General features: G+C 50.6%; 1 protein-coding gene across 1 annotated transcript in view; it reads left to right on the top strand.

Moving 5' to 3' along the window:
• Positions 1-25,186, top strand: part of DNAH10 (dynein axonemal heavy chain 10) — a 143,977-nt gene that overhangs the window by 102,487 nt on the left and 16,304 nt on the right. The window contains exons 49-60 of the mRNA XM_039218596.1: positions 479-572; positions 879-1,046; positions 1,604-1,792; positions 5,553-5,724; positions 9,611-9,814; positions 10,436-10,516; positions 12,817-13,014; positions 13,530-13,691; positions 16,067-16,241; positions 21,647-21,828; positions 22,829-22,965; positions 24,087-24,304. Of these exons, the coding sequence (XP_039074527.1) occupies positions 479-572; positions 879-1,046; positions 1,604-1,792; positions 5,553-5,724; positions 9,611-9,814; positions 10,436-10,516; positions 12,817-13,014; positions 13,530-13,691; positions 16,067-16,241; positions 21,647-21,828; positions 22,829-22,965; positions 24,087-24,304 (1,980 nt within the window). The remainder of the gene's footprint in view (positions 1-478; positions 573-878; positions 1,047-1,603; positions 1,793-5,552; positions 5,725-9,610; positions 9,815-10,435; positions 10,517-12,816; positions 13,015-13,529; positions 13,692-16,066; positions 16,242-21,646; positions 21,829-22,828; positions 22,966-24,086; positions 24,305-25,186) is intronic.

The raw sequence follows: 25,186 nt of genomic DNA, 5'->3' as shown, positions 1-25,186 counted from the left end.
CTTGTTCTCAGGTACCGTTGAACGGTTTTGGATGGAAGTCCAGGAGAAGGCGGCTTCAGGGTTTTAGGGCGGGGGGGAGTGAGGGCTCTTTGCCAGAAACCAGAGAAAGTTCTGCAACTGGGGCCCGATGGAGCTGGTTCTTAAGATAAGAAGCTGCCAGTGGCCTTGATGCTTATTTTAAATTCATACGTTCCAGCAAGTAGAGGCAGTGGCAGGTGCTTATTTATGTCACTTATGTCATTTACGGATAATGTTCTTTTTCTTCCCTACAGGAGAATAAATTATAGATGATGATTTTATGGTCTTTACACTTAATTTGTTAGCTTCCATTAAAGTTTCATTAATGTAGGACCAGGGGGGAGAAGGGGCCATAGAAATGTTGTCCTTTTCTGGACCCTGTGTATCCATCTGAAAATAGTAGCATTTAGCCCCTCTCTCTCTCTCTGACTTCACGACCGATTTTGCCCCTTCCATGTAGGTTCCAGACGGTGACCCAGATGGTGAGAGTCTGGAGAAACGAGTGTCTCAGGGTCTTCCACGACCGATTAATCAATGAAACAGACAAGCAGCTGGTCAGTACATCAGAATATACCAGCAAATCCAAAACTCTAACTACAAAATTCTTCTCTGGGTGAAATAAATAAGCATACCCACCCCCCATCCATGTATTTTTTTTAATATAGTTCACCAACTGGAGAAAAATCCACTAATAGCCGAAGTTGATGAACCAAGGAGGGTGGATTATTGAGTACCTTGTAACAGAAAAAAGAATCAAATGCAAATTACTTCAGATAATCTTAGCGTATGTTCTTTTTCTGACAAGCTTTAGCACATATATGTCGTTGAGTTTGGGTCCTTACGTGGTCTTCTGTCAAAAGGTACAAGACCACATAGGAACATTGGTTATGGAACATTTTAACGATGATGTGGAGGTGGTGATGAGGGACCCCATCCTGTTTGGCGACTTCCGGACAGCCCTGCAGGAAGAGGAAGCCCGCATTTATGAAGATATTCAGGATTATGAGGCAGCCAAGGCTTTGTTTCAGGTGTGCACGGGGCTTGCCTCCTCCACAGGCTCACTTTTCCTGGGAGCGCTTCTCAGGGGAGCCACGCGCTGCGTGGGTGCGCCGGGGGCGGAGTTGGGGAGGGTCCCCGTGCCGTGTCTCAGGGTTCAGAATGTGAGCTTGTGTCTCACCCAGTGACTGTGGTGCATGGGAATGACCTGTGGAGTGTGTTACATACACAGGCCCCAAGGTTCACCCCTCTGGGTTTCCAATCATCCAGCCCGTGGAAGGTCCCAGGGTTCCAGTGCCCAGCCAGGTTTGGGAACCACTCAGCTCCCTGCTGTCCATTTTCGTTTTGATTCATGAACTGAGCCTTGTCATCAGCTTTGGCTCACCGCTGGCTGATCACAGACCAGCACATAGAAGCCTCAATTGCCAATACTAGATTTAGTCCCATAAACCCAAACAATTTAATTATTTCAACCACTATAGGTTATTGGGGGGAAAAATCTCTCTTCTGTTCTTAATTTCTCCCAGACGGAAGGAAAGAGTGTGTCTCCTAAAATCCAGTGATCGTTTAAACTTTTTTTTAAATTCAGGAGATTCTTGAGGAGTATAATGAAAGCAACACCAAGATGAACTTGGTTCTCTTTGATGACGCCCTGGAGCACTTGACCCGTGTACACCGCATCATTCGAATGGACCGCGGCCACGCCCTGCTGGTGGGGGTCGGAGGCTCAGGGAAGCAGTCTCTGGCCAGGCTGGCCGCCTTCACAGCCGGCTACGAGGTGAGTCAGCCTCCCCTCCTGGAAACAGGCTTCTTAAAGCAATTGCGGCCATTGGTGGTTCGTGCAAGTATTGGAACAGTCTATAACAGATCAGATCATAACACGATGTTTTCATAGAGTGTAGAACTCATTTTTTCCTTGTTGTTATTTTTTAATTAAAAAATTTTTTAACATTTATTTATTTTTGAAAAAGAGCATGTGAGCACAGGAGGGGCAGAGAGAGAGGGAGGCACAGAATCTGAAGCAGGCTCCAGGCTCTGAGCTGTCAGCACAGAGTCTGATATGGGGCTTAAACTCATAAGCCCTCAGATCATGACCTGAGCTGAAGTCGGATGTGTAACAGACTGAGCCACCCACGTGCCCCTCCTTGTTATTATTTTAACCAAATGTCTGAGGAATCTAACTTTTATATTAATTTTGAATGTGTTTTTAAATTTATTTTTGAAAGAGAGACAGAGACAGAGCTTGAACAGGGGTGGGGCAGAGAGAGAGGGAGACACAGAATCCAAAGCAGGCTCCAGGCTCTGAAATGTCAGCACAGAGCCCGACACGGGGCTTGAACCCACAAACCGTGAGATCATGACCTGAGCCGAAGTCGGACACATAACCGACTGAGCCACATAGGCGTCCCTTGTATTATTTTTGGAATGAAGACTATGTCAAATCAACTTTGAAAGTCAAATAGGAGCAAATTTTGTGGTTTGTGGCGTGCGCTTGTATGGAGGAAGGATCAGCTCAACCTCTGCGGACCCAGCTTTCAGGTCAGTGAGTTGCTGGCTGCTGTGTGGGCACAGCCAGCCCACAAGGTTCTGGGCCATTCTTAGACTCTCTTTCAAAAAAAAAAAAAAAAAATCCCCAACAACACTTGATTGAGATATAATTCACAGACCATATAATTCAGTGCTTTTTGGTATATTCATACATATATTCAACACAGTCCTGTGCCCCTTACCTATTACCCCTCTGTCTTTCTGCCCCTCATCCAGCCCTAAAACCCACTAATGTACTCTCTGCCTCTGTAGGCATCCCTGTCCTGGACTCTCATGTAAATAGACTCAGAGAGTACACGGTCTTTTGTGAAGGCTTCTTACACTTAGCGTCCTGTTTTCAAGCTTCATCTACATGTCAGTGCTTGATTCCTTTCTGTGGCCAAATGGTGTTCTGGGGTGTAGACTGACCACGATCTGCGTAGCCATTCATCTGTCAGCGGACAGGTGCCTGGCTTCCACCTTTTGGCCTTTGTGAATGTTCGCGTCCAAGTTTCTGTGTCCTTGTATGTTTTCATTTCTCTTGGAGACGCACCTCGGGGTGGAGTTGCTGGGCCGCGTGGCAGCTGTGTGTAATCATTTGGGAAACCGCCAGATTGTTTGCCAAAGCAACTGGAGCGTCGTGCGGTCCTGGGTGGGGGTGGGGGGCTTCTGTTCCTCCATGCCATCCTGCGAACCTTACCCTGAGCTCCTGCCGGGCCCACGGGCAGTGCGCTCACGGGAGCCTCTCAAAGTGGAGACGTGCGCTGGGCACTGGGGCTTAATTTGGAACACGAGTCATTTCCACAATCCACTTGTTTACTTTTGGTTTTGTGGCTTGTGCTTGAGGTGTCATATCCAAAAGATCATTGCCAAGGCCCATGCGTGACTGTGTGTGTGTGTGTGTGTGTGTGTTTGTGTGTGTTTTAGAGAGAGCATGTGTGAGTCAGGGAGGGGAGGGGGGAAAGAGAGGGGGGGGGACAAGTTGGGGAGGGGCAGAGACAGAGGGGGCCAGAGGATCCTAAACAGGCTCTGTGCTGATAGCAGAGAGACCAGTGCGGGGCTCGTACTCACAAACCGTGAGATCATGACCTGAGCTGAAACTTAGAGTCAGACGCTTAACCCACTGAGCCCCCAGGCGCCCCTGTGAGAACCGTTTATACAGAAGAGTGATCATGATTGGGTCAATGAATTCAGCTTGCAGTATAGACTTTTGTTTAAAGTATTTCTAAAAAGGAAAAAACAAATTTGGTTGATTTACCTTTCAGATCTGATAAAATATGTGATCACAAAGTAATTGCTTTACAGTCTTTGTTCATTTTCCCAGACAAGTTGCTTTCTTCTGCTGATCGGTCCCAGTCAATCTGACCCACTTTCCTCTGAGGCAGAGTCATGCGTCCTGGCCTCGAGGAACGGCAGAGAGGACGTCTGAGGGACAGAGGAGGGGGCGACGCTGTGCTGGGCTGTCACTGCGCCCTGGGACGTGGAGGGGAGGTTGGGTAGTGGGGTCACAGCGAGCTGTTCATGCCCAAGTGGTGTTAGAACTGTTGTGGGCGGGGCTCTGGGGGGCTCAGTCGGTTGAGCATCCAGCTCTTGATTTCAGCTCAGGTCATGATCTCACGGTTCGTGGGTTCCAGTCCTGCATCAGGCTCTGTGCTGACGACATGGAGTCTGCTCTGGACTCTCTGTCTCCTCTCTGTCCCTCCCCTGCTCACTCTCTATTCTCTCTCTCAAAATAAACTTAAAAAAAAAAAAAAAAAGAATGTTGAGGGCAAGGGGGGAAGCTAAATCAGGGAGGATCAGTGGGGTCTGCAGGCGTGAGACGGAGCTGGAGCCACATATTTGGCTGGAAGTCATCCATGTTGCCTTGAGTGTGTGAGTGTGTGTGTGTGTGTGTGTGTGTGTGAGAGAGAGAGAGAGAGAGAGAGAGAGAGAGAGAGAGAGAGAAGTGTGCTGAGTACCCATCGGGAACGTGCCTTTGCAGGCCCCTGTGAGTGGGACCGAGTGTGCGTGTGACTTGTGTGTGTGTGTGTGACCCCATGTGTGTGCGTGCGTCGGGGCTGAGGCAGCAGACAAGGGGTGTTCGAGTTGCTCTAAGTCCCCCGAGCTGTTTCAGAACGAGGGTTGGCTGTTTGCAGTTCCGCTTCCCGGCCCTTGAGCCAAAGGAAATGAACGGAAAAGTTGCACAAAAAAATACATTTGTGTCTATTTCACGTGTAATGGGATTTTTAAATTTTAAGGATCTAAAATGGGTTCTTATTTAGTTTGTCTACACACCTTCCCACAGTCTAATTTTCTATGAACTTGCAGCTGGGATTGCAAGTTCACGTGACGCACGCACACACGCACACGTGACGGTTGTGCTTGTGTGTGTGTTGTGTGTGTTCCATTTTCCCCTTTCCTTGGTCGCTTGGACGCATCCCGTCCTCTGCTTCCTCCCTGCCGCCCCGTTCCTGGCTGCCCCCCACCCCCGCCCCGACTCCAGTGACTCGTGTATCTTTGTAATGTTTGTTTGTTTATTTTGAGAGAAAGAGAGCGTGTACAAGCATGAGCTGGGGAGGGGCAGAGAGGGAGAGAGAGAATCCCAAGCAGGCTCCCAGCTGTCAGCACAGAGCCAGACGCAGGGCTCGAAGTCACGAACCCGAGATTGTGACCTGAAGTCAGACGCTTACCCACTGAGTCACCCAGGCGCCCCTCCAATGACTCCCTTAGCACCCGAAGGTGTCCTCGCCTCTGCCATACTCACGCAATCCCATCTGCACAGACCTGCATTCCCTGCACACTCTGTCACGCTCAACGCGTGTGCGAGCTCATTTGACACCAAGGAATGTCAGAGTTTTCTTCGTCCCGAGTTTCTCACTCAGCAGTGTTTGTGAAAATGGCCCGGGGCATCTGGCTTTGCGGTCACTTGTCCCCAGCAGACGGCCGCACGGCCCGGCGCTCTCCCCGTGCCGCCAGCCTGTGACCCTCGCAAGGACCCGGTGTCTCATGGATGCTGTGCTCCGTGTCGGCAGGTGTTTGAGATCCTCCTGAGCCGAGGCTACTCAGAGAACAATTTCCGGGAAGATCTGAAGAACCTTTATCTCAAACTCGGGACCGAGAACAAAATGATGATCTTCCTGTTCACGGACGCCCACGTGGCCGAGGAGGGCTTCCTGGAGCTGGTCAACAACATGCTGACATCAGGTACGCGGGCCGCGCCGTCTGGACGCTCAGCCAGGACGCGGGGCCGCTCTGCGGGGCCTGGCGGGTCACTCAGCGACAGGAGGCCATCCTCGGGGCAATGATGGGGTCTAGGCTTGTTTTCAGAGGTCCCCCTGGCTGCCCCGAGGGGTCTGGACAACAGGAAGGCGAGAGCAGGAAAGGGTGGTTGGTCTGGAGCTGCCGCGGAGGCTCAGGTGACAGATGACCTGGGTCTGGACGGTGGGGGGAGGGGGTGCTGTGGGAATGGAGGGGAAGGGCCGATTCACGAGGTGGCGCCAACAGGACTCGTGGATGAGGGCGGGTCGGGGAGAGCGAGCCCAGGGCTCCGGGTTTCAGGCCTGAGTGAGTGATGGGTGGTTCCGTTGCTGGGAGGGGGAGGGGACCAGATTGGGGCTTGTGCCACTGAGGGTGCGTGGAGGTTGTTACACTTACAAAAAAATTCAAGCTGGCTCTCAGGTAACGTATTAGTTTGCTAGTAGCACAAAATGGGTGGTTGAAAACCATTTCATTGATTCGATTTGATTTGATTCGATGCTAATAGGTTAGTTAATACACAGTGTAGTCTTCGTTGCAGGAGTAGAGCCCAGTGACCCCTCTCTTACGTATGACTCCCAGTGCTCGTCCCCACAAGTGCCACCCCCCCCAATGCCCATTCCCCTGTAGCCCATCCTCCCCGCCCACCTCCCCACTGGCCACTCTCAGTTTGCTCTTTGTATTTAAGAGTCTCTTATGGTTTGCCTCCCTGTTTTTCTTACCTTTCCTTCCCTTCCCCTATGTTCATCTGTTTTGTTTCTTAAACTCCACATATGAGTGAAGTCATATGATAGTTGTCTTTCTCTGACTTATTTCACTTAGCACAATACACTCTAGTTCCATCCACTTTGTTGCAAATGGCAAGATTTCATTCTTTTTGATTGCTGAGTAATATTCCATTGTATATATTATCCATTCATCAGTCAATGGACATTTGGGTTCTTTCCATAATTTGGCTGTTATTGACGGTGTTGCTATAAACATTGGGGTGCGTGTGCCCCTTTAAATCATCATTTTTGTATCTTTTGTATATATCTTTTGTATCTTTCGTATAAATACCTAGTAGTGCAATTGCTGGGTCGTAGGGTAGTTCTAATTTTAATTTTTTGAGGAACCTCCATACTGTTTTCCAGAGTAGCTGCACCAGTTTGCATTTTAATGACCTCATTTTAACTTCATGACTTCTATAAACAACCTATTTCCAACTAAGGTCACATTCTGAGGTCCCGGGGACTTCAATGTATTTTTTTAGGAGGAATGCAATTTGATCCATAGCAGATTGGCACATGTAGAGATCTGGCTCTCAGATGTGGTTCCTAAAGCCTTGGAAATGGATGGGACCATCTGCGGGGAGAGTGTGAGAAATCAGGGGAGCCCAGGGCTGAGTTCAGGGAGAAGAGGGGGCAGCCGGAGGCTGAGATGGTAGAAGGGGAACCGGAAGCAAATTCCTCTTGATCTCTTGCAGTACGCAAAGCTATGACTTAATCCCAGCAGAAGGACACAAAGCCCCATCAGCAGAGAGGAAGAGGTGCATGGGACAGAGTCTGGGGAGCCCGGCACAGGCTTCCAGAACGCTCTTCCAGGGCAGCCACATAGGACACATTTAAGTCCTCCGGCATCTGATTGTGACAACACACTTGAAGTGTCGTCTCCCAGGGAAGCCCATTAGAGACTCAGCACCCAGGGTGTTTACTGGGAGCTGGTCATGTGGGCACCTGTTGCCTGGCAGCGACTGAAAATTCCAGATTTGCAGAAGGAAAGCAGGTGGTTCGCATGAGCCAAGCAGTTTGCCCAGACAGTTTAGGCATGGTGAGCCACTCTAATCCGTGAACGGAGTGGGAGCCCTCCCAAAGTCCACGTTCCCAGGCACCGACCGGGGGCCAACCCTGTGAGCAAGCCTTGGTGAGGAGAGCAGCCCCAGGCCAGCGGCGGCAGCGGCGTTCTGTGCGGGAGCCCAATAGACAGTTCATAAAAATGTACCATATGGTAGAAATACAGTCAGAAAAAGTCCAACTCGCCAGAGTCTGGCTACGTTCCTGTCCTGAGGGGGCTCTCTGTGCATCTCCCCATTGATTTACTTATTCCAGAATTCTCATCAGGCCAAAACCGTGGAGTGCCTCAGACTCCTGACCCCTCCCACGTTTTGTCCTGCTTCCTCTTTCATCTCTGGAACCCATCCCTTCCCTTGCGCTCCCTTTACCGTCCACCAGAGACAGGCCCTCTTCGGGTCTGATCTTGACTCTTCACACATCTCTGTATCGATCTACCTGGTTCCTAATACGCCACCTTCTGTGCACATCACCAGTTCCCTTTCACCGAAGCCTCTGATGCTCAGGGTCGCCGCGGAATGACATCTTTTTCTGCAGCCTGAGTTCCTCTCCCACCTTATTTCCCATCCTGCCTCGACATCGTGCTCATGCCCTTCCTGCCTGCCGCACTCCCCACCCCCCCGCCCCGTCTTTATCAGCCTCCACAGTTGCGAGCGACGGAAACTCAACTCAAATTGGCTTACCTGAAATTAAAGGGAGATGGAGTCAGTAGTGATTCACGAAACTGAAAAGGTCCAGGGGCATGTTTGGATTCAGGTGCTCAAAAGATAGCATTACGAATGGGTCTCCTCCCCCCACCACCGCCCCATCTTGGCTTTACTGTTTTTCTCTTTTATTTGCATTTTTGGATTTTCCCAAAGTAATTAACAAACAAAAAACCGCACTAGACGCTCAAGGCTTCGTCCTCCTTGGCTTAGCCTGGGTCAGTGAGATTCTTTCTCCAACGTTTGTGGTCTGAGGGCTTGGCAGCACTGTCGTCGGCTGGCTCAGATCACGTGCCCATCCCTGAGTCGATCACTTTGGCTGGCTGACACAGGGTTCTGATTGGCTAGACCGCCCAGACGGCACACAGGCATAGAAGGATTGTGACTGATTCTCCCAAGGGAAAGAGTGACCTTTGCCCAGGAAGTGGGGATGGGCAGGGATGGAGGGAGTCCAGTCTAAAGTCCCAAGTGCCAAACTTCCTCCAAATTTTAGCCCCGGGGCCACACAGGGTCTCCCTCCCCTAAGAAGCCTCCTCCACGGTGGTAGCGTCATGCCTCCTGAATGCCCGGGGCACCTATGGCCCCCGCTCCGTACACGGCAGTTAGCACATGCTTACGTGGGTCCGCATGAGACTTTCCACACACGGGGTGCAAACTCATGAGCCTGGGTATAACCGTCAGCCCTGTCGTCTTCTGTATCTGTAACCCCCTGCAGGACTGGGGTGTATTTTCTGTGAAAGCTGGGAGGGCTCGTGTGGGTCTCATTTAATAGCACCCCAAATGGTCAAGGTTACTTATTTTGTGAAGCCCTGACACTTGGCAGCAGAGTTTTTCATCCTGGGCCCTAATGACATCGGGGGCAGGGTAATTCCTAGTTGTGGGGCTGTCCTGAGCCTTACAGGCTGCTTGGCAGTGTCCCTTGCTTCTACCCACTAGATGCCATTAGCACCCCACCCCCCACACACATACGCTGGGGTGACCACAAATGCCTCTAGACATTGCCAAACGTGTCTTGGGGACACAGTTGTCCGTGGTTGAAGACAACTTTGCTTTGACGCTCACGATAGCCCTCCCAGGTAAGTGGGAGACGTTTATTCTTCCCGTTTCACCGATGAGGAGACTGAGGCGCAAAGGGGTTTATACCCGGTGTGAGAGTCTTGGGCCTCAGCGCTAGGACGCAAGCCCTGCTCCTCGGCCTTGGAATCGAGCGCTCTCCCAGTGATGCTGTTTCCCTTTCATTTCAGCGCCTAGAAGGGTGAGAACCCGGAGGCCGAAGAACCCATTTGTGTCTTTGTTTTCTAGGGATCGTACCTGCGCTTTTCCCAGAAGAGGAAAAGGAGTCTATCCTCAGTCAGATCGGACAAGAAGCTCTGAAGCAAGGGACGAGCCCGGCCAAGGAATCCGTGTGGCAGTACTTCGTGAACAAGAGTGCAAATAACCTGCACATTGTCCTGGGCATGTCGCCGGTGGGGGACACCCTGAGGACGCGGTGCAGAAATTTCCCAGGTGCCCCCGAGCTGAGCCTGCACATCCATTTCCCCCTTCGGCAGGGCCTTCCCGGCCGAGTGGGTCACGAGATGGTCACTGGGCTGTAATGGGGGCCCTGCTGCGCAGATTGAGTCCCGCTCACAATTGCCAGCGGGCTCTCGGGCTGCCCGCGGTGGACGATGGCCTCCGACAGGAGGAAACGCTCACAGGCCCAGCTGCACGGCCGGTAGCGAGCTCTCTGGCCTCTTGCACTCGGAGCGTTCTGCCAGCCTCGGGGAAGGGCTAGTAGCGAGGCCTCTGGAGCAGAAGTTCTGTCGGGGGCGGTGGCGCCGGCCCAGGGCCGTTTGTCAGTGCCCGGAGACGGTGTTGGCTGTCACGTCGGGTGGGGAAGACTGCACTACTGACGTCTAGGTGATACAGGCCGGGGTCCTGCTACACTTTCTATGCCGCGCACACGGCCCCACAACAGAGGGTCATTCCGCCCAAATGGCAGTCATGCTGAGGTTGAGAATCTCTGCTTTGGGTGAACTACTCTGGGTTACATCCAGCTCCTTCTCCAGCGTGCTGGGTGCTGAAGACCGTGTCCGTGTCTGTGATCATCCCTTTCATTTCTTTCTTCTTTTCATCTCTTTTTTCAAGGTCTCGTAAACAACACGGGTATCGACTGGTTCATGCCGTGGCCCTCTCAAGCCCTGCATGCGGTCGCCAAGTCATTTCTAGGTACGTGGCAGCTGATGTGGGGGCCCCGTTAGTGATGTAACAAAATAACTTAGCACTTGTTTGACTTTGGGTTTCGGTCCGGTAGATCCCTTCACCGTTAACCCCCATGGCCACGAATGGCTTTTAAGTTTGTCAGTGTGGTTTTGGCTTATATTGTGTTTTGATTTAAAGAGATTTCAGGGGACTTACGAGGATAATTTAGGATCAAATTGATCAGGTATCGTCCAAAGCAGGCGTTGGCACACCAGGGCCTCTGGGGCAGCGTGGCCCCCTGCTTGTTGTGGTGAATAAAGTGTGATTGGGACACTGACTCGTTGGTTAATGGCCATGGTGTCTATGACTGCTTTTAGGCCACAACTGCAAAGCTGAGCAATTATAGGAGACGCCATATGGCCCACGAAGCCTGAATATTTACTGTTCAGCTCCTTACAGGATAAGTGTGCTGTTTCCTGACCCAAAAGGAAGGACCTTGTAGAGGACTGATTATCGATCCACGCTGAATTTTCTCTGTAGTTTCAAACACCTAGGTCCTTGATTATTAAATTTTAATCTTCAAAATAAGAAAGCAAGGCAATTCATCTTCAGGGTCAGTCTTTCTACCTGGACCTAACTTGAGCGGATTCCTGCCCAATGACACTGGGTGCCCCTGTAAATGGCTTCCACCTTATAAAAATGATTTCAGTAAATAGATAACTTGTCCCTTTATGCAGGGAGAGCTCCTATTTTTTATCAAAATGTAGGTTCATGGTTAAAGGGGCTAAGGGAATGGCTCTGTCCTGCTGGTGTGGCTCAGGGATCAGTAAGCTTTTTCTGGAAAGGACCAGAAGGTAAATATTTTCAGCTCCATGGGTCCTCCGTCTCCATTGCAGCTACTCAGCTCTGCCATTGTATCATGAAAGCAGTCATCGATGGTATGTAAGCGAACAGGTGTAGCTGTGTTCCAGTAAAACTTTGTTTACAAAACCAGGCAGTGGGCCGGCTTTGTCCCGCGTGGTTTGCCAACCTCCGCATACAAGCCGCCTCCCTGTGTTAGCACTCAGGTTAGCGTTCGGTGATTCAGTGTCGTAAATAACGCCGCGTGGAATTTGCTGAGGGTTTTTTTCTTGGCAGAAAAAATGCACATTCTGCTTTGAGGTGAGTGTGTTTCGCCATCTGTTAGACAAGCCAAGGGATGTGATCTTAGCCCTGGAAGAGAGGATTGACTGTTTGAACAGACTTAAAGGAAGACCATCCTTGTGGCCAGTATGTGCTGGGATACAGCAGGGACCCTGGGTGCATTTCCTTCCTGAAATTCCAAGCCCCTCCCCGGACAGTATCATAGCCATCCAGGGGACAGACCTTCCTACCGGCAGGGAAAGAGAAACTGCCAGAGCACAGATCAGTTTTGGGGTCCAGGAAAGCCACCAACCAAGTGACAGCTACTCTTTTGGTTTCTCTTTCTATTAAACATTTTTACATCAGGTCGCCTGGGTGGCTCAGTCGGTTAAGCATCCGACTCTTGATTTCGGCTCAGGTCGTGATCTCACAGTTCGGGAGATGGAGCCCCAAGCCGGGCTCTGCACTGACAGCGTGGAGCCTGCTTGGGATTCTCTCTCTCCCTCTCTCGGTGTCCCTCCCCTCCCCATCTCTCAAAATAAGTAAATAAACTTTTAGAAAAGCACTTAAAAACATACTTTTATATCACTTTTTCAGCGTGGTATAACCTGGAATTTGCCATTTTAGCCATTTTTAGGAGCAGAGTTGGTGGCATGAGGAACATTCCCACTGCTGTGCAGCCATCGTCACCCATCTCCAGGTCCCTCTTCATCTTGTAAAACTGAAACTGTCTCCATAAAACACGACCTTCCTGTCCCCCCACCCCCTGGTAACCCCCGTTCTACTTTCTGTCTCTGAAGTGGCTGTTCTAGACACTTCGTATTAAGTCAAATCATGGAACGTTTGTCCTTTTGTGTCTGGCTTCTTGCACTCAGCATGCGTTTGAGGCTCATCCACATTGTGTCGTGTGTCAGGATTTCCTTTCTTTTTAGAACCGAGTAACCTTCCGCCGTGTGGACAGACCACGTTCCGTCCACTCATCCGTCTGTTGATGGACATGTGGGTCGCTTCCACTTTTGGCTGTTGTGAATAGTGCGGCTGTGAACACTGGCCTGTGTGAATCTCCTTAAGCCCACTTTTCAGGTCTTTCTGGGTGCGTGTCTCAGAGCAGAATTGCTAAGTCACAAGGAATTCTATGTTTAACTCTGGGAAACTCCCCTTTTCCATGTGTAAGAGGCATTTTTTTTCTGTTCCTTTCTCTTCAGGGACTAATCCGATGATCCCGGTGGAAAACATAGATGGTGTGGTAGAGCACGTTGTTTTGGTCCACGAGTCCGTGGGTGAATTCAGCAAACAATTTCTACAGAAACTGAGGCGTAGCAACTATGTAACTCCCAAAAACTACCTTGATTTTATTAACACATACTCAAAATTATTGGATGAGAAAACTCAGTATAACATAGGTAAGACTCGGAACGGGGTGGTGAATACGTAAGGATCCAAGTGCTGACTTTTTCTTTAAGCAGGTGTTTCTTAGCAAGACAGGGAATAATCAGGATTGAGGCGAAGTATAGCGTGCTCAGAGTTGCATCTCACAGTGCTGCTTCTGGGTGGGCAGAGGCCTGTCACGCTCTTATGTTTATTCATCAGTGTTGGGTCATGCACTTTGTAGCTCTGCGTTTTCACAGCTTAGAGATATTGTCTGATGGCAGCAACGTGCTCTGCTGGAAAGTGCTCTTGAGAATGCTCTGGCTCTGGCTATTGGCCACGTGAAGCACTGTTTTCAGAAATACACTCGTGTTGGCCAGTGCTGTCTCAGCGTGGCCGTGGAGGAGGCGATGCTTGACGTCTCCTGGAGATGAGTTTTTTCGGCTGAGCCCAAGTTGGGCGAATCACAGTGAGGCCGTGGCGTGCTTGCTGGGCGTGTTGGGAACGGCGCCCCCCCTTGGCGAGGAGCACAGGCCCTCTCTCTCCTCAGCTCAGTGCAAGCGTCTGGAAGGGGGGCTGGACAAGTTGAAGGAGGCCACCATCCAGCTGGATGAGCTGAACCAGAAGCTGGCCGAGCAGAAGGTGGTGCTGGCGGAGAAGTCGGCTGCCTGCGAGGCCCTGCTGCAGGAGATTGCCACCAACACGGCCATAGGTGAGTGGGCGCAGGGCCCCCCCCCCCCCCGATGGGCCAGGGGGACATTCCCGTGAGGCCACGTGGAAGCCCACTGTTTGTCTCCGGAGCACCAGGAGCGTTCCTGCGTGTGGCCTTCGCAGGCCCCTCGTGCCCGTTGCCTGACGCACGGAGCTCACCCACAGTTATTCCAGCCCCTTCCACCCGGCCCAGCCTCGGGACCTCCTCCCTAGATACTTCCCCTGCCGATCCCTCTTCCCGGCACCCTGACCGTTCTGGTGGTTTCCACTCGGCTTTGCGGTTCTGACGGTTTCACAGCTGTGCCTTGCACCCTGCTTCCCATGCATTTGTCTTCCTGCTGCTCCAGCAAGAAACTCTGTCCCGGGACCGGGATCCTTCGTAGTGTCAGGGCCCCTACGCGCTTTGCACGCTGTAGACGTTCAGTCAGCGCTTGCTTGTTGGCCGTGAAGATGAATGCCAAGAAAACGCCTCACTGGAAAATATTAGGGCATCCGGCCAACATTCAGTGTGCTTCTGGAATGCCCACTGTGTCGCTTCCCGAGGGCCATTTGGTGAAGCAAAGTCAGCACGAATTTCACAGGGCCCCAGGGCGCACAGGATTGAGACACACCAAGGCGGTGATGTGATGGGCATGGCTGTGACGCTCAGGTCCTTGGGCTCCGGTCCCAGCTGGGTGCCCTCAGACAAGTGACAGTGTATTTGCTTCCTAGAGCTGCCCCAACAAATGACCACACCTGGGAGGCTTCAAACAACAGTTTACTGTCTCACAGTTCTAGAGACCAGAGTCTAAACTCAAGGTGTGGGCAGGGCCATGCTCCCTCCTTCCTTGCCTCTACTGGTTTGCTGGCATTTCCTTGGCTTTTAGGTTCATCTCAATGTCTGCCGCCACTGGCACATTCCCTCTTTCCTTCTAGGTCTCTGGGTCTCCCCATGGTCTTCTTTTTTTTCCTTTATTTTATTTTATTTTAATAGTTTATTGGTCTCTGGGTCTCCCCATGGTCTTCTTTTTTTCCTTTATTTTATTTTATTTTAATAGTTTATTGTTAAGTTGGTTTCCATATAACACCCAGTGCTCATCCCCACAAGTGCCCTCCTCCCTGCCCATCACTCCCCTTCCCCTCCCCCCCACCATCTGCCCTCAGTTTGTTCTCGGCATTCAAGAGTCTCTCACGGTTTGCCTCCCTCCCTCTCCCCACTATTTTCCCCTTCTTCTCACTCAAAAATAAACTCAAAATGGATAAAGGAGCTGAATGTGAGACAGGAAACCATCAAAATCCTAGAGGAGGGGCGCCTGGGTGGCTTAGTCGGTTAAGCGTCCGACTTTCGCTTAGGTCATGATCTCGTGGTTTGTGGGTTCGAGCCCCGCATCAGGCTCTGTGCTGACTGCCAGCTCAGAGCCTGGAGCCTGTTTCAGAGTCTGTGTCTCCCTCTCTCTCTGACCCTCCCCTGTTCACGCTGTCTCTCTCTATCCTAGAAATAAAACAAAAATATAAAAAAAAAAAAAATCCTAGAGGAGAAAGCCGGAAACAACCTCCTTGACCTCAACCGCAGCAATTTCTTACTTGACACATCCCCAAAGGCAAGGGAATCAAGAGCAAAAATGAACTATTGGGACCTCATCAAGATTAAAAGCTCCCCATGGTCTTCTTATAAGGATATAAGCCATAGGATTTAGAGCCCACCCTAACCCAGTATGACCTCATGTAAACTAAGATTTACAAAGACCCTTTTTCCAAATAAGGTCACATTCTGGGGTTCCGGGTAGATGTGGACAGTGGGGGGACCCTCTTCATTCCAGTACACCTACGACGAGCCAAACCGTGTCCTAAATGTTAGGATTACAGACCTTGGGGAGATGCCTACATTCTAGTGAGTGGAACCAGACAATCCAATCAGCCAATAATTAGATCAACTTCCAGATTTTGATCAGTGTCGTGGAGCAAATAGAGCAATGAGATTTAGGGTAATAGAGGGGGCAGGTCACCTAGGAGGGGTGGCTTTTGAGCTGGGCCTGAGTAGACACAGGAAAAGGTGATGAGGAGCAGAGAGATCTCAGCCAGAAAGACAGGGTGGCCCTAGTGTCCTCGGCTAACACTGGCCACGCAGGGTTGGGGGACGGTCCTGTGGGATGGAGTGCTGGGACATGGGCGGGCCAGTCAGAGTCAGAGCAGCTGTCCTGCCGTTAGAGACCTCATGCCCGATAGGATTTCTGTTCTAGCGGGAGCACCCAAGGCCGCCATTTTGGGCACAGCTCATTAGATCCCCCGACAGCCCACCATTGACCTTGGAGGGATGTGTGCTGCTTTGTCTCAATGGTAGTGGGCCCCCCGCCACCCATGCCCAGTAATTTCACTAGCCTCCCCTTCCTCCCACAGCTGAGGAAAAGAAGAAGCTTGCAGAAGAAAAAGCCATGGAGATAGAAGAACAAAACAAGATCATTGCAGTGGAGAAGGCCGAGGCCGAAACAGCCCTCGCTGAGGTCATGCCCATCCTGGAGGCTGCCAAGCTGGAGCTGCAGAAGCTGGACAAATCCGATGTGACTGAGATTAGGTAACCGATGGTGGTTTCCAAGTGTGCATGGCCGCCCGTATCAGTCCTGACAGCAGTTATGATAATCATGGCGGGAGTAGGCATTTATGGACCTATGTCACGTGCTGGCCACCATGCTAAGCACTTTCCATGGTGGGTACTGTGAGTACTGTTATTATCCTCCTTTGCAGATGAGGAAAGTGGGGCCCAGGTCAGTAAGGTGGCTCACCCTGGTCCCCCCAGCCAGAAGGTAGCAGAGCCTATTGACTTCAGACCCAGGCTGACTCGCAAAAAGGGACTGAGTTCCTGAGCGGGATGTGTGGGGGGAGGTGGAGCTCTGTAAGCCAATGCTCTTCCCTGGAAACACGACACAAGTGTCCGTTTAGGGCACTTGCCACAGGGGGCCAGAGCCCTGCTGAAAATAGCTTGACGAAGATGTGCTGCCAGCTGAGAGTCGACTGGGGAAGGCTCTGATCCATTTGTGGCCAGATGGGCTTGTGAGGGTGGGAGAGTGGCTCTTTATTGTGGCTCCTGGACATCAGCAGATCAGTTTGTGAAATGCCTGCATCCCCCGCAGCCAGAGGCCTTCCAGGGAAAGGGGCCTGGTGTGGGGCCGGTGGGTGAGCATGGGCTCCCTGGGGCGCCGGTAATGGGTCTTGCTGATAAATTTCCCACTGAGACTGAAGCCGGGAAGGAACACGCCCCGTCTGCCAGCCTCGCTGCTTGCGCCGCCCGGCCCCACACTCCTCTCCTTCTGGTCCAGGACCCTCTGCTCTCTGCTCTCTCCCCATCACGTCCTTACTTTCAGAAAGGGTTGGGGTCCTCTGGCCCCACAGCCAGGTCTCCTGTGAGAGACGCCTGTTTCCAAGTCAGTGGTTGCCTTTGCACCTTGGGCTCCGGGCAGAACGATGTTCGTTCTCTGTGCTCCTCTCCCTTCCTGCGGGCTGAGCGGCCTTCCTCGTCAAAGGCTGGGCCCTTGTCGTTTGCTTAGTAGTGAAACATGTGGACTTGAACAGCATGTCCAGCTCGTCCCAGGGCAGGGGACCTAAGCAGGTCTCTGGAGGTCACCTGCGGCGGCTGCTGTTGGCAGAGGTCATTAATTCCGCTTTGCAAAGGGTGGTTGAATGAACGTGTAAGGACGGACGTTGCAGGATTGCGTCGTATGCAGCAGAAGTTCAGGCGGAGGTGCCCGAACAGAGCAGAAGCACATACCAAGCCGAGTCGCAGGACAGACTGTCAGCGTCTGTGTTTTCGGGGGAAATCGCCAACCACCAGGTGTACACGTTTTGGGCGCCACTCCCAGGTCAGCAGCATAACGTGCTGTGAGAGCAGGGAGCGGGGAAGGAGTTTTGAAGGGGATTATTTGGAGAAATGGGGCTGTGAGTACCCGGCTCGACCCGAGGGGGAGGGGGAGCCGGGCCTTCTGCAGAACGAAGTGGAGAGCTTGCTGTGTGTCCCCTGCGGCTAGCACGACGTGCCGTATCACGCCTGAGACAGGTTTGAGCAGAGTGCTCAGCTCATTCCTGAGGAAGTGAAAGTGGCCAATGACCTAAAGGAAATAATTTCTAAAAATGTAATGATCAGAGTAGGGAATAGGTTCATGCATGGCTCTGCCCCTTAGGGGATGTGTGACCTTAGGCAAGTCACCCAACCTCTCTGTGCTGCAGTGTCCTCATTTGTAAGGTGTGGATGATGATAATTGTCCCCATGGCTTCAGGGCTGTTGTGAGGACCGATTGACCAGTTATGTGAAGAGCTCTCAGGACTGGGTTGACCACACAGTCAGTGTCAAGTGAACATTAGCTAGGATGGCTCTGACACCTAAATGACATGTGTGAAAGTCCCCTCCCAACTGACCCATCAGCTTAGACCCCCTCCCCCTCCCCCCATGACAGGTAGCACTGCCTGTTGGTTTTCACACGTCCATCAGAGGGTTTTATGCATGGTCACAGCAACCACGTGTACAAGTGTCTTTTCAGTTCCTGACTTTAGATTTTAAAAGCAGAACAAGGGATGCCTGTGTATTTTTTTCCTTCTTTTCTGGGTGTATAAATGGTCATATACTGTACACATTTTTCTGTACCTTGTGTTGTCCACTGAACAATGCATCTTGGAGACGTTTTGCATGTCAATATGTGATGAACTTCCCCAATACTTAAAATAAGTGCATCCCATTCCATTGTATGGCTGTGTTACCATCGATTTAAACAGCCCCAGTATTTGAATCTTTAGCTTGTTGCCAGTCTTTTCGCCTTTACAACTGTGTGGCAAAGAATAGCGCCGACCACACTTCCTTGTGCAGCCGGGCAAGTTGGCTGGAAGGATACATTTCCAGAAGTGGAACTGCCGAGTCCAAGGGTGTGTGCATTTATAACGTCTATAGCTGTTATTTAGTGCTCTCCCTGGGGGTAGAACCAATTTGCACTCCACTGGCAGACAATTCGTGGGAGTGCCTGCTTTTTCATAGCCTCACCAACAGAGAGCATCATTACGCATTTGAATTTTTACTTGTTTTGTAGATGAAAAATGGTATTTGTGTAGTTTTAATGTACATTCCCCTTATTGTGAGTGAGGCTGGCCTTTTTTCTTATGTGAAGAATGTGTGTGAGGTTCGTGTGTATTTCCTTTTCTGTGAACTGTTTCTATGCTTTGCCCATTTATTTGTTGTTGTTGTTGTTGCTTCTTTTCTCATCCATTTTCAGTGGATTTTTATGTAATAGGGAGGTGATGTGAGTTGCAGATATTTTCCCCAGTGGTTCATTGGCCATTTGACTTTGCTTATGAGGTTTGTGTGTGTTTTGTGTTTGCTGTGCATAAGATTTTTATGCGGCAGATTTCAGCAATGTTTTATTTTGTGGGTTTGGGATATTATGTCATCCTCAAAAGGGCTTAGCATGGAAAGATTATAAAACAACTTCCCCATGATTTCTTCCTGTGCATTTACAGTTTGATTCTTTATGTTTAAATAGTTGATCTTTTGGGGATTTTTCCTGGGGTTCAGTGCAAACCCAGTGGATCCAATTTTATTTTTATCCAAATTTATTTTTTCCAGATGGCTATAATCTGGCTCTCTTTAGGTCGTTTGGATGTCAAGTGTGGTGAGCCAGCACTTATATCTTGACAATTTCATAATCCTTTGATTATGCTTTAAACAGCACTTTCTTTCTACAAGGCTCAATCCCCTTTGTAGAAATCATCAGATGTTAAGGCAAGAAGATTTGGAGTCATGAAGATTAGAAGTGGATGTTCCTCCATAGTGTAAAAAGCTCCCTTTGTTACCGGCTTGTGGTTTTACCTTTCTGCCTTCCATTCATTCGGGAGTCTTTGGGTGCCTACCACCTACCCAGTGACCCTGCACGGCACTGGGGCTGAGCTGGGTCTTCACTGCGTTCAGCTGACACTCGGGGAGGCACGGGTGTTGGTGCCGGGGCCCCACACGTACAGTAAGGTCACCCAGGAGAAGGTTAGGATGGGAAAGTCTTTGCTGCTATGACTGTGGAAAATGGGGGGAACCTGACCTAGTCTGGCGGGTGGGTAGTCAGGGAAGGTGTTCCCCGGAAGTGACATATAAACTGAGACGTGACGAGAGGAGAGGGACTCACCAGCTGTAGGATAGAGGCTGGAGGGGGACCCTCTCTGAGACTGGAAGGAGCTTGGCCTGAGGGAAAAGCAGAGACAGTCGGAGTGTCTGGGTTAGAGTGAGGGAAGGGAGAGAGTCGGGTTTGTGATGATTCTTCCCCTCCGGGGAGTGTGGCATCGTCGTCATCTCTCACCCAAGTTTCTTTTGTGATCGGAGAAAAGAATCAAATGAAACAGGAATGTTTCTATTTCCCAGACGGACCTCAGGATTACTAACACCTCAGTTACCGTGTGTTATGACAGCGATGTGTTCTGTATAAACAAGGTTGCAGGGACCAGTGTTGTAAGCTGACAGCAGAGAACTTCACTTTCATAGACTCACAGGGTTTCCAAGTGGGAAGGTCTGGTTCTGCTTCGTCATTTTACAGATGGGAAAACTGAGAACTCTGGGTGGTTTATAAGTTGCCCAAGGACTCAGGATCCTCCACCGAGGCCAGGGCTCTTTCTGTCATGTATCTGAAAACATCTCCCTGATCCTTTCCTTCTCGGATTAGTCAAATACCAGTGGCCTGGGCCTGGCCTTCGTCAACCGTGAAGGAAACCTTTTAAAGGCAGTTGACAGCGTTGCCTGCTTTCGTAAGCACCTAGTGCTGGTGTAATTGAACCTTTCCCTGGTGACTCAGGACCATTACTTTAATCATCGGTCTCTGTGCTGGAGTCATTGCCCTGGCTTGTTCTTACCCTGCGTAGCTCCTTCTCTCCTCTCTTGTCCGCACGCGAGGAGGGGGGGTCCTGGGGCTGGGATGGGTGGGGCGTGTGCCCAGTATAGACCGTCCCCACAGTGCTGTGCTGGTCGAGTCGTTCTTGCTCTCTCGCTCCCTCCCGCCCTCCTTCTCGCCTCTGGATCACCCAGGCCCCTTGCTGGAATGGCTGGGCTCCTGCCTCCCTTCCCCCCAGGCTGCCCTCTCCCTTTCTGGGGCCTCTGTTATCTCTACTCTTCTCTCTCCCTTTTCCTTCCCTCCCTTTGCCTTTTATTCATCATTTTCCTGATGCTTCTGTCTCTCTTCACAGTTTGGGTGTCTGCACAGCTCATCTGGGTTGCAGACACTGCCCAGCAGCAGGCCACCAAGCGGTCCCCCCGGGTCCATTTAATGTGCTACCTGTTTCTTCCCAGGTCTTTGTGCTGCCGTGCTGTCTCCTGCTGCTTTGGGTCTTGTTCCTGAGGGTTGAGGGCTCTGGACATCTGAGTGTTGGCTCAGAAGAGTGGTGGTCAGGTCTCATCAAAGACCAAGGAAATGGAGTGATCTAGCCTGGGAGGAGCCCGGGATGTGGGGACCCCAGACCCCACCGGCTGTGTGAACATAGGCAGGCTGTGTGAAATTCTGAGCCCTGTTTCTTCATCAAGTAAACGGAAAATAGGATGATGATGGGGGGGAGGAGGAGGAGGAGGATGGCAATGACAGTGGCTAAGCTGTAAAGTCTAAGGAGCCCCACCCCGGGGTATAATTAGAAGCCCAGATTCTCAGGCTCCACCCTGACCTACTGACTCAGATGCTTGTGGCCTGGGTTTGCATTTTAAATGACACCCACCCCCGTGATTCTGATACCATCAGGTCCTGGGAGCCTGATCTGGCACCTGATGGATGAGACCAGTCCCTGCTGTGGAGAAGCTGACCTGAGGAGCCCAAGTCCGTGTTGGGATGTGGCTTCTCTGGCTTCCATGCAATGTCACCTCTAAGAAATGACTCTGGGTTGAGCCATTTTTTTTTTTTTTTCTGGAAATCTCATTTAGGCTAGATCCTGGCCACCTCCTGGGTCTGATTCACATATGTCTTTGTTTCTCGCCAGGTCCTTTGCTAAGCCCCCCAAACAGGTGCAGACGGTGTGTGAGTGCATCCTCATCATGAAGGGGTACAAGGAACTCAACTGGAAAACTGCCAAAGGCATGATGTCTGACCCTAATTTCCTGAGGTCTCTGATGGAGATTGATTTTGATTCGATTACCCAGAGCCAAGTCAAAAATATTAGAGGTGAGTGTAGACAAAGGTAGGAATAGCCAGGGTTGATCTCAGTTTGCCATCTCAGTCTTGGGAGTAGGGATGGAGAGCAAGGAGGGAGTAGGCCGAATGACTGTTCCCAGAGGAAGATGGCAGCACTGTTGGGTGACATGGAAAGGCTGGGTGCAGGATGGGCAGTAGCAGCCGATGCCATCTGAATGTTTGACAGCAATCACTCTTGTGCTCCCCCTTTGGAAACAGGACCTTCTGACTGAATCCAGCCTGGCCTTGTCTTCTGGGCATCTTGTCCATTAGGCATGGTGGTGCAAGAGATGGTCTAACCTTGACTTCTTCCCTTGCACTTTTTGCCAGTATAATGTCTTCTGTAGATCCCTGGGAGATGGGTGAGGAGGGGTTGTCACCACTCACAGCCAGCCTTTCTGTCCTCAATTATAGAATGCCCACATTCCCCTTGAACTTGATTCCTGAACTGCCTAGATGTTTAGCCAGTGGGAATGAGGTTAGTCTTTGCAAAAGACCATTCAGGTTCATAGTGTCACTGTTTATTTTCATGGTTTGTTCAGAACGTTATTGTCAAATGCCTTTTCTCAGCTCCTCAGTAACAAAACCAAATGAAACACAAAGGATAACAACAACTGCAAAAACCCAAGGACCTCTCTTTACCTGAATATTGGCTGGGTGGGGTTGACATTCATGTGAAATTATTCCCGGGGTGAGGGTGTGGGTAGAGGTGACGGTGACCTGTCATGGCCTATGAATCCCAGCTAGCTGCCTGCTCTGAGCCACTTTGATGCACAGTTGGGGGTCCCCATGGACACCCCGGGTCCTGATGTCACATGGAAGTGCCTGGATGTCCTGGGTGGCAGTAACGTGTGCCCCTCACTCACACCTTAATCATCCACCTACACAAAACTCATTTATTGACACTTGTCCATAAGCAATTTATTTCCCATTTTCCTTTCCCAAGATGAGGCTTGTCACTCATTGAAATCATTGCATCTTTGACCATTAGGTCTCTTGAAGACTCTCAATACCACAATTGAAGAAATGGAAGCTGTGAGCAAAGCAGGCTTGGGGATGCTGAAGTTTGTGGAAGCTGTAATGGGCTACTGTGACGTTTTCAGAGAAATCAAGCCCAAAAGAGAGAAGGTATTGTCCATGTGTGAGACCTAAACACTGCTGCCAAGGGAGCCATCTGGAGTCACATTTAATATGTCCACAGCTTTGCTGGAAACATTCTGACAGGGTTCTGATTTTAAATCACATAAACATTCCCCTGCCTCCCCAGCACTAGTAAATGATAACCCTGAATTATAACTCTCCTCCAGACGGTATGAACTGGCAGAACCAAAGTCTGGAAAATTTTCAAATTTTGCATGTAAAGAGTAGGGTAAATGGGTAAAAATTGTCCTCTATGGCTAAAGCAGGATTCTCAGCCTTGGTGCTCTTGACATTCGGGCTGGACAGTTCTCCATGGTGGGGGCCGTCCTGTGCACCGTACGATGTTTAGCAGCATCCCTGGCCTCTACCCACTGGGTGCCATTGTCCCTACCCCTGAGTTTTGACAACTAAAAATGACTCCAGACGTTGCCATATGTCCTCTTGGGGGGGTAACATCACTGGGTCAGAACACACAATACAAAGAGAGTTACAAAGTTGATTCGATCATTTTGAGACCTATTTTCTTAAAAATTTTTAAACATTTATTTATTTTTGAGAGAGAGACCGAACACGAGTGGGGGAAGGGCAGAGAGGGAGACACAGTCTGAAACAGGCTCCAGGCTCTGAGCTGTCAGCACAGAGCCCAACACAGGGCTTGAACTCATAAACTGTGAGATCATGACCTGAGCTGAAGCCGTTCGCTCAACCGACTGAGCCACCCAGGCGTCCAAGACCCACTTTGACGTTGCTTTATAACTCAGAATTTTGTTGTTCAGAAAACTTAGAAGTGGGCATGAGATCAGTATTGTTTTCAGTGCATCCTTTTGAGTCTTTGACTTAGACCCACAGTGTCAGTCTCCGTACATACGGAAATTAAGCCATCTGCTGACGTGGATGGAAGACCTTTTCCCAATGGGATTAGAGCTCATGCAGCAAACCGTTGAAGAGGTGACTAAGAAGCCGGGTACCTCAGCAGGACGTAAGGCGGCCCCAAAGAGTATGAACAGCATTAGAAACGCGGTGTGGACGTAAGCCCACGGGTGACACTCCTTCATTGCTGCCTCACCATGGTCCCTTTCCCCACCGTTCTGTGAACTGTCTTCACATAGGTGGCCAGGCTGGAGCGGAACTTTTACCTCACTAAACGTGAACTAGAAAGGATCCAGAATGAGCTGGCAGCGATCCAGAGTGAACTGGAGGCTCTGGGGGCCAAATACGAGGCAGCCATTCTGGAGAAGCAGAAGCTACAAGAAGAAGCCGAAATCATGGAGAGACGGCTGATCGCCGCCGACAAGCTCATCTCGGGGCTGGGCTCTGAGAACACGAGGTCAGCAGCTGACGCCGGCTCCACGGGAGCTCTGAGGCTCTGGTCCGCGCGGGCGCCGTCGGCGCCATTTCTCGCCGTGCGGCTTGCTGCGCTTTTATCTCGAAACTGTGTGGGGAAGTTCTGATTTTACTATTATCACGTGTAGGGTGGCTGATGCCATTTTACACATTCTGTGGTTTATTAAATCATCATTAAGGGTTAAGGAGGCAGCGCAGCTGTGGAGACAGGCCCGGTGGCCCCTGGCAAAGTGCCCTCTGTCCTGGGAATGTTTACTTCTTAGTGACCTTTAAGGCGCTTAGTGGGCGCCTCCGGGGTGGGTCTGGAGGAGGAGCCCACCTCTGTTGCCAGACAGATGTCTTCTAAGGGCTCCTGCGTCCTTCCTGCTCAGTCCTGAGCTTCAAGTTTAAGCAGGTGGGGCTGTTGGATGCCTCGGGGCAAGGCCGTTTGGCCAGAGCTACTATGATAGTAGTTTCTAATCTGACACCTATAAAAGGGCTATGGAAAACACGAGAAAAATACTGTTTGCTTGTAGGAAACAAGCCATTTTCAGTATTTCTAAAACCTAGAAGACTTTGGCCATCTACCAGAAGAGGCCAAATGAAACATCTACTTCCTTTCATCTTGGGTGGAATTTTGTCACCAAGCAGGACCAGAGCTCATGGGTTCTGCTGGGTGTGTCTCTAAGTTACTGACTAAATAGTTCGGAAACAACATGGTTACTACTTGATAAATAGCTTGGAGACTAGATGCATCCCGCAAATACTCGTCCAGCCCCCCAGTTAGATGCTAGGTTCTGCTGAGCCCTGCAGTTGAACAAACTCTTCCAAAACACTGGGCTCACTAGGGTAGGGTGTTGCAAAGTGACCTGGCGGTCTTTGTCTC

Source organism: Hyaena hyaena, unplaced genomic scaffold, assembly GCF_003009895.1.
Source record: "Hyaena hyaena isolate Hyena2069 unplaced genomic scaffold, ASM300989v1 scaffold_0, whole genome shotgun sequence".
NCBI classification, from domain to species: domain Eukaryota; kingdom Metazoa; phylum Chordata; class Mammalia; order Carnivora; family Hyaenidae; genus Hyaena; species Hyaena hyaena.
The sequence above is the reverse complement of the archived record's forward strand: the minus strand, read 5'-3'. Positions and strand labels throughout refer to the sequence as shown.